General features: G+C 34.8%; 1 protein-coding gene across 1 annotated transcript; it reads right to left on the minus strand.

Moving 5' to 3' along the window:
• Positions 1 to 6,859: 6,859 nt before the first annotated feature.
• Positions 6,860 to 9,427, minus strand: LOC127248456 (uncharacterized). Its single transcript, XM_051270796.1, has 6 exons — positions 9,174 to 9,427; positions 8,559 to 8,691; positions 7,756 to 7,840; positions 7,628 to 7,675; positions 7,329 to 7,429; positions 6,860 to 7,236 (listed from the first exon to the last, which is right to left on the minus strand). Exons 1-6 carry the CDS (start codon positions 9,343 to 9,345, stop codon positions 7,101 to 7,103), a joined length of 675 nt encoding a protein of 224 aa, XP_051126753.1. The 5' UTR covers positions 9,346 to 9,427; the 3' UTR covers positions 6,860 to 7,100.

Here is a 9,427-nt window from a genome sequence, read left to right on the forward strand (position 1 = left end):
TATATATTTGTATTATGTCATATATTGTATATAATATATATAAGTGAATATAGATGTGAGTAAGTGAGTATATATATAGTATACAAATATATATATATATGTATATTATTATATTATATAATATGTATTATGTATATATGTATAAGTAATAAATGGAGGGAGATGGAAATAATGAACGGAGAGAGAGAGAGAGAGAGGGGAGGGAGAGAGGGGAGGAAAGGATTTCGTTCTAAATTCATTTCGTCATTTGCATACATATATATAGACAAATAAGGCGGTTTATGAATGCTTTTATATGCTGCGTGTTATAGCACTCCCCTTGGATGCTTTATAAAAAAAATATTTCTCGTTAAAACCTTATTAGGAAAAAATCCTGTGGGATAAAAAAAAATCATAGTGAAGGAAAAAGAGTACAACATTCTTGTATTGATTCGCTCCCCCTGATCTGAGCATTATTTTAGATCCCTTAACCGACGCATCCCAATTTTCTTCACCAGTTTTTCAAATATTGCCGTCGGCAATGCCTTGGTTAATATATCCGCTAAATTATTATCGGATCGGATTTGCTGCACATCAATTTCACCATTCTGCTGAAGATCATGAGTAAAAAAGAATTTTGGTGAGATATGTTTTGTTCTATCTCCTTTAATGTAACCCCTTTTAATTGCGCTTTACAAGCTGTATTATCTCCATACAATGTAGTTGGGGGAACTTTATCGTCAGATATTAACCCGCAATTTTTCAGAATATGTTGAGTCATTGACCTCAACCAAACACATTCTCCACTAGTTTCATGTATTGCCAATATTTCAGCATAATTTGAAGAAGTGGCAGTTAAAGTTTATTTCATTGATCTCCAAGAAATCACAGTTTCGCCACAAGTGAATATATAGCCAGTTTGTGACTTGGCTTTATGAGGATCAGATAAATATCCTACATCGGCAAAACCAATTAATTCATGTCGAGAATTTTTCGAGTAAGATAACCCGAGATCAATTGTTCCTTGGAGATAGCGAAGAATGTGCTTAATCCCATTTCAATGTCGCCGAGTAGGCAATGAGCTGAATCTTGCCAATAAATTTACAACAAATGATATGTCAGGTCGGGTGCTGTTAGCAAGATACATCAATGCGCCTGTAGCACTCATATATGGCACTTCTGGGCCAAGTGTTTCTTTATTTTCCTCTTTTGGTCTAAATGGATCCTTTTCTGGATCGAGTGCTCTGACGATTATTAAGGTACTTAGCAGATGTGATTTATCCATCAAGAACTGTTTTAGTACCCTTTTGGTATAATTTGATTGGTGGATAAAGATTCCACTTTCCAAATGCTCAATTTGCAGACTAAGGCAAAATTTAGTTTTTCTAAAATCTTTGATCTCAAACTCCTTTTTCAGATATTCAACAGCCTTCTGGATTTCATCAAGAATTCCAATTAAATTGAGATCATCGACATATACAGCGATGATTACAAATTCAGACCTATTTTTCTTTATAAAAACACATGGACATATAGGGTCATTTATATAACCTTCTTTGGTTAAGCTTTCGCTGAGACGATTGTACCACATTCAATCTGATTGCTTGAGCCCATACAAAGATTTTTGCAATTTGATGGAATATGATTCTTTTGGTTTTGATTTAAATGATTCAGGTATGTTGATCCCTTCTGGGATTTTCATATAGACGTCATTGTCTAAAGAGCCGTAAAAATAGCCACTAACCACATCCATTAATCGCATATCAAGATTATTGTGTACTGACAGGCTCACCAGATACCTGAATGTTATTCCATCCATGACCGGAAAATATGTTTCTTCAAAATCAATACCCGGTCTCTGGGAAAAACCCTGGGCTACAAGCCTTGCTTTATATCTTGTGATATCATTATTTTCATTTCTTTTTCTCACAAACACCCATCTGTAACCAACAGGTTTCACATTTTTTGGTGTTTGGACTATAGAGCCGAATACTTGCCGTTTTTTCAATGAGTCCAGTTCAGACTTAAATGCGCTTTTCCATTTTGCCCAATCATCTCTTTGTCGACATTCATCAACTGATTTTGGTTCATAATCCTCGTCATCTTTCATTATATCAAGTGCTACAGAATATGCAAATGCATTATCAATATTTGTTTTCTTTCTGTTCCAATATTTTCCATTTGTGGTATAGTTAACAGAAATTTCAATAACTTCATCATCACTTTCATCAGAATTTTTAGTGTCAACCTCTTCAGGGGTTGTACTGACCTTTTCAGGTATCTGATCATTGTTGATCTCTTCACCAGTATTTACAATTTTCTTCTTTCGTGGATTCTTGTCCTTAGAACCCAATGGTCTGCCACGTTTTACGTGGGCAGTATGCTCATTAGCACTCGGCACTTTCCCTTCTGAGATATTTATTTTAGCCGGTGCATTTGCTGCTGCAATATACGATTTCGTAACTCTGGCAGCATCATTAAAAGTATCAGGCAATTGATTTGCAATTTTCTGTAAATGCACAATTCTTTGAACTTCAAGTTCACTATGTTTCGTACGAAGATCAAATTCAAGTGGTGTTTTCCACGAAATTTCTTTTTTCAGTTGATTACTGTCTCCCCCTAATTTCGGGAAATGAGATTCATCAAAATGACAGTCTGCAAACCTTGTAGTAAATAAATCACCCGTTGTTGGTTCAAGATATTTTGGGATCGAGGGTGATTCATACCCGACATATATACCCAACCTTCTTTGAGGTCTCATTTTCGTGCGTTGAGGTGGTGCAATTGGAACATAAACAGCACACCCAAATATTCGCAGCTGAGATATATTTGGTATTTTTCCAGAAACCAATTGAGTAGGGGAATAACAGTGATAACTTGTTGGCCTTATTTTCACGAGGGCTGCTGCATGCAAGATAGCATGTCCCCAACATGATACAGGAAGTTTAGACCTCATCAATAATGGTCTAACAATTAATTGCAATCTTTTGATAAGGGATTCAGCCAGACCATTTTGCATATGTACATGGAGAACAGGATGTTCCACAGTAATCCCAATTGACATGCAGTAATCATCAAATGTATGTGATGAATACTCTCCAGCATTATCTAGACGCACTTTCTTTATCGGGTGATCTGGAAATTGTGCTCGAAATTTAATTATTTGTGCAAGTAGTCTAGCGAAAGCTAGATTGCGAGTAGATAACAGGCATACGTGTGACCATCGCGTTGACGCGTCGATTAGTACCATAAAGTACTTGAAATGTCCACACGGTGGATCTATTGGTCCACAAATATCACCCTGAATTCTTTCCAGAAAAGCTGGGGATGCAAATCCAACATTTTTTGGAGATGGCCTGATTATTAACTTCCCTTGGGAACAGGCAACACAAGTAAATTCATTCGGATTCAAAATATTTTTCTTTTTCAATGAGTGGCCATTTGAATTTTCAACAATTCGCCTCAGCATTACATTGCCAGGATGCCCAAGTTGATCATGCAAAGTTTTAAATTCGCTAGTAGCCATTTGGTCTACTAGGTGATATGTTTCAATGACACTGATTTTTGAGTAATATAAGCCGGAAGAAAATGATGACAATTTTTTCTTTCACAATTCTTTTGCCATTCACAACCTGAGTTATCAGAAGATACTCATTTTCTGCCTCATTCAATGTTTCAATGTGATACCCATTTTTCCGAATATCACTGAAGCTCAGTAAATTTCTTCGAGCTTTGCTCGAGAACAATGCATTTTCAATTGCCATTTTTGTCCCTTTTGGGAGATATACAATAGCTTTTCCTGAGCCTTCAATCATTTTCGATGCACCACTGATAGTAACAATTGTAGTCTTTCCCATATTCAGGTGGGAGAAATAACATTTGTTTTTCAGAATGCTGTGAGTCGTAGCACTGTAGATAAGACATATATTGTCATCGGCTCCAAAATATTTGGCATCCATATCTATGCAAGAAGGTAAAAATAATAAAAGACATGTATTATTAACATAATCAAAATAGACTTATATTATAGGGGGTAATACAAAAAGGGGGCAGAAAACATCAAAATAACAAAAGAGATACAACATCATTTTATCATTTAACATCATCAGCTATATCAAGCAGATCATCGGCATCCAGGTGCGTGATATTTTCTTTCATCACATCGTCAAATGTGTCATCGTGGGCAGCGTGATTTGTTTTGGGGGCAATTATTCTCTGTCTTTCTTTTAAGGCCCGATACAGTTCAGCCAAAGTGACTGGCTGTGCAACAAATATGGGCCCAATGGCCTTTGATTCCACACCGGGTGCATTCATCGTCATTATTTCTGTTTCTCCCAGTGTTGATCCTCTGTTGAGGTCTGTACGGCCTTCTGTTATTATAACGCCGATTTGGCACATATCGGGGCCTATTTTGATAATTATTATGACTGTATGCGCTTGCCCGGCCCCGTCTGCGATTATGATTTCGATCAAGCTCAATTCGCTGATTTCTGACTTGCCCACGACCACGCACCGGATTTGCCGGTTGTATCGCATTTGCTTCTGGAAATGGATTTGCACCTTTTGGCCGAGATTCGTGATTTTTCAACAACAATTCATTATTTTGTTCGGCCAGCAAAAGACAGGTGATCAGCTCATAATATTTCTGGAAGCTTCTTTCGCGATACTGCTGTTGCAAAACTATGTTAGAGGCATGAAAAGTGGAGAAAGTTTTCTCCATCATATCAGATTAAGATATATTTTCGCCACAGTGGCGTAGCTGTGATGTTATTTTAAATATTGCAGAATTATATTCTTGGACTGTTTTAAAGTCCTGAAGCCCTAGGCTTTGCCATTCGCTTCGAGCCCATGGCAATAATGTCAGCTTGAAATGATCATATCTTTCTTTCAATCTCTCCCACAATTCGAGTGGGGATTCCAGCGTGACATACTGGATTTTCAGTGCCTCATCGATGTGATGGCACAAAAAGATCATGGCCTTTGCACGATCTTGGCTCGGGGAGTTTTTATCCCGGGCAATAGTATTTTTCAAGCCCATTGATGCCAGATGCATTTTAACATCGCGAGCCCATGCCATATAATTTTGGCCAGAAACGAGGAGATGGAGAAATTCCTATTTGGCAAAGTTAGTCATAATAAACAGATAAAATATGAAATATTACCTTGCGGAAATTAAAATATATAATCGTGCTGATAACGTGTTGTAATATTATTATAGAATTAGCTAATAGAAATATTAATTATTTCTACCGCTAATCACTATTTTATATATTTTTATTATATCATATATTGTATATAATATATATAAGTGAATATAGATGTGAGTGCGTGAGTATATATATAGTATACAAATATATATGTATGTATGTATATTATTATATTATATAATATGTATTATGTATATATATATAGGAGATGGAAGTAATGAATGGATATAGGAGATGGAAGTAATGAATGGAGAGAGGGAGGGGAGAAAAGGATTTCGTTCTAAATTCATTTCATCATTTGCATATATATATATATATATATAGACAAATAAGGCGGTTTATGAATGATTATAAAAGCATCTACATCTCGTCGACGTAGCTGCTGCTGCAGGTCGAGAGGGGGAATTAAGAAAAAATGGGAGTGATTAATGTTTGTATTACATTTCATATTTATAGTGTAAGTACAAGAATAATTGAGGTATGAAATGGGACACGAAGCATCCTCCAAATAACTACAAAGTGTCTACGTAAATGCTATGTAGTGTATAACATAAAATTTGTAAAAAAATTCTATATATTTGTTTGGAAACTTGATGTTTGGTTGAAATTTGAATAGTAAAAATTTTAAATTTAAATAATTTTTACGGTGTATAATATTTTGAGTGTAAAATAATTTTTTTTTTTATAAAATAAAAAATTAAAAAAATATTTGAATTAATTTTTCTGGGGAAAAAAATTTAGGTAAATAATGGAAATTCTTAAAACGAACCCAGAGATAATGTTCACTGAAAACATAAAAAACCCACACAGTTTTTAAGAAAAAAATAGCATAAAATTTTCAAATTAGAAACTAATTATAAACAATTTAACCTTAATCTTATTTTAAAAAGTTCACAATTGGTCATTAAAATAAGATATCACTCGCTCCCAATCCCGAAGAGTTAAAGGATCTAGCTCTAATTAGAATATAAAATAAATAAATAAAATAAGGCAGACAAGGCATAAAAGATAAAACAGACAGGACAATTATACTTTTGGGTGTGTTTCGTCAATGAGAAATTTGGAATTAAGTTTGATTTTTATTTGAATTTTGATTTGAGTTTGATTTTTATTTGAATTTTGATATTTCTTTTGTATTTAGATTTGGTTGAGAGTTTTGATATGATTAATTTAATGAGTAATAAATATAATAATATAAATATATATTTCTAAATTTTTATTTATCTTTATTATAAAATATTTTATTCTTTATAAATGAGTATATATTTTATTAAATTATAAATATTATAAAAATTTATATTTATACTTATAATTTAAACAAATAAATAAATAAAACATATCAGCTCTATGCATACAAAGCTGATCGGGGCAAGAAAAAGGCCCAAATTGACACCAAATCCGGACCTAACAGTGGTCATACAGTACTTTTGGCCAAAACTACACTGACGAAGCAAACCTTTTATTACTTTATGAACATATCTTACATTACATATGATGCAAACAACACTCCCAATCACAATCACGTATCAGTCAAACTCTAAACTCTCATTCTGTAATAAGTCACAAGCAACCTTTGTTGACATGAAATTTGCAATTAGCAATTATTTAAAAAAACGCCTTCTAATCTACAGACCTAAATTTACAATTAATCAACACTATCATGCCACAATAAGTAATAGCAAGCAAATGCAATATATTCAAATTTTACAAGACAAAATTATGAAGTCAGCACCGCACAGGCTTGATCAACAAGTTGCAATTTTCTCAAGAATCTTATTATGCTGTTAGAATCGAGCAAGAGAACTAACTGCCTAACATGACATGCCATGACAGTAATAATCGTATAAAACTAAATCATATAAATTCAGATGCAGGCTAACAATAGCCAGCAGAATCCGGGAAATTTTTAAAAAGCTAATGGAGGATTTGTAGGGAAATTTGGTTGTTGAGGCAAAAGCCGCGGTTCTTGGTAATGTAAGCATGCATTGCAGCAGCCTGGGATCCACACCAGACAACTGCCATTCTAACAACACCTCCTTGATCTACTGGCCTGCATAGAGAACCAAGGCAAGGAATTCAAATCGGGTAAAAGCACTAAAACTCGTGGGGGTAGCACATCATGAATGAAACTCAGGCACTAACCTAACAAACAATCGAGTGGAGGTTGAATCATATTGACAACCAGAAAGGAAGCGCTCAATGTCATCAATCAATGCATTCTGAGGGATCCCGAGCAATAAAATCTGATGAAGCAGTGAAAATGCAAATGAACTATCAGATTCAATATGCAGAAATGGACATTTTGTCAATTAGTTCACAAGGATAAAAATGAATGATGAAGGGCACCAAGTATGATGCCCTATAGACTATTCTCAGAATGTCACACTGAAAACGGTAGAAAAGAAGCATACGATGTAAGTCATATATAAATTATATCTCACCGCTCTCCCATCATGAGGAGTGATAGTATCCCACTGAGATTTATCAGCCTGGAAACAACATTATAAACAAATGTGATTGCAGTCAAAGAGAAGCTAAAACAACAACATTGCAGGATGTAGGAAAATACCCTTGACATGTTAAGAAATCGACCCTTTCTACCAATGGTCCTCACAGCATCATCATAAGCTGATTGTGAAGGAAATTCAACGATCCTAGAAATGACCATGGGAAGGAAATATGAGTTATTCAAAACCCACAAAAAAAACGTACGTCGACATTTCTTTTAAATAGAGGGCTGGGCACAAGTAAACACAACCTAAATATTCATTGTTTAAAAGCTAATTTTCATGCAAGAATATGAAAATAACAATGGCCAGATTAACATATATAATGTATTTTTATTCTTGTATGTGGCACCCATTACTATTTTGGTCCTTTAAATAAAATGTATAACTAGTTCTATATCTAATCCATAATCACTAATAAGGTCCTCCGGTGCCGAAATATTGTCAGATGTACTAATATAACACCTTCGGAGCTAACATGGACTAGTTGCATGGCAATTTTTAGCACCAAACATTGATATGAATTTATTTTAAAAAGTAAATTCATGTCAAATTTTGGTGCTAAAAGACACTACGTTCTAATTCATGCCAGCTCCAGAAGTATCATATTAACACACTATAAATTAGATATCATACTATTTCTATACAGACTTTACTTACGGGATTATGAGTGCAACATACGGGACTAAAAATACATTTATCCCATATAATGAATGTTTTATCATTGTTAGATAAAGATAGGATTTTCATATTAAGAAAACTAATAATGTGATTTACATTTAAAATAAACAAAAAAAACTGTTTTTCCTTCCACAATTATCTTGTCACATAGCACCAAGGCGAGGCATTCAGACGGCAATCTTACATTGATGTCGGAAAATATGATCGGTTGTATTCAACTTTGAGATTCTCAGGTCTCAAGCCAGACTCAAGCAAATTGAGTACATCTCTCTTATTTGTGTATTTGGAGATATTGGTTAGTCGCCCATAAACCACACCTGGAAAAGTAAAGCAAAATTCAGAATCAGCAATGTCATAACTCCTCCATTTTCTAATAATATAACAGCACCACAGCAGATGAATGAACCTCTTCTTCAAACTGTCAAACCGAACATACAATCCTCTAATGGAAACTTTTCTAGTCGATTCAATCATCAATAACCAATATCAAATAAGAGCCGCCTTCCTAGCAGCTCTATATTTCAAAAATAAAAGCATTGCTAAAACTTAACTACCATTTGCTAAAAACAGTACATATCTTATCCAAATGAAGTTCAACTACCAGGGTGCAAACATAATTAGACGCTGCTGATACGTATACAACAGGAGAACAAAAATTTAAATCAACAACGTCATATTAATGTAAATCGCATGCTACCAGAAACCTAAAATCAAAACCCTCAGAAGTGAGAAATGTCAAATAAGGACGCAGATTGTAACAAGCAATCAAAATGACAACTCGTTAAAACGATTGATCGACCTGGTTTGGGGATTTGGAAGAGCTGCTCGTTCGAAACAGCGGAGCCCGAATCCGAAGCTTCGGCCGAGAAATGCTTTGGCAAGTCGAAAAACGCCAAAGGCATCCGTCGATCTAGCCTACCGACTTCCACTCGGCGGGTGCATTTCATCGCGGTTCGACATAGGTGAATCATCCTTGCTGGTCGTTAAGCTTAAGCAGCTTTGCGGGAGTGATTTTGCGAAATTTTTTGTCGATTAGGAATGGTATTCCACAAG

The sequence above is a fragment of the Andrographis paniculata genome, unplaced genomic scaffold (genome assembly GCF_009805555.1).
Source record: "Andrographis paniculata isolate CXL003 unplaced genomic scaffold, ASM980555v1 Contig34END, whole genome shotgun sequence".
NCBI classification, from domain to species: Eukaryota; Viridiplantae; Streptophyta; class Magnoliopsida; order Lamiales; family Acanthaceae; genus Andrographis; species Andrographis paniculata.

Excerpts from the sequence above, each read along its gene's own strand:
- LOC127248456 (XM_051270796.1), bottom strand. The coding sequence starts at position 9,345 with ATGATTCACCTATGTCGAACCGCGATGAAATGCACCCGCCGAGTGGAA. Across the intron at positions 8,692-9,173 it reads CTTCCAAATCCCCAAACCAG|GTGTGGTTTATGGGCGACTA; the intron begins GTCGATCAATCG and ends TTACTTTTCCAG. Across the intron at positions 7,841-8,558 it reads TCATATTTTCCGACATCAAT|GATCGTTGAATTTCCTTCAC; the intron begins GTAAGATTGCCG and ends GGTCATTTCTAG.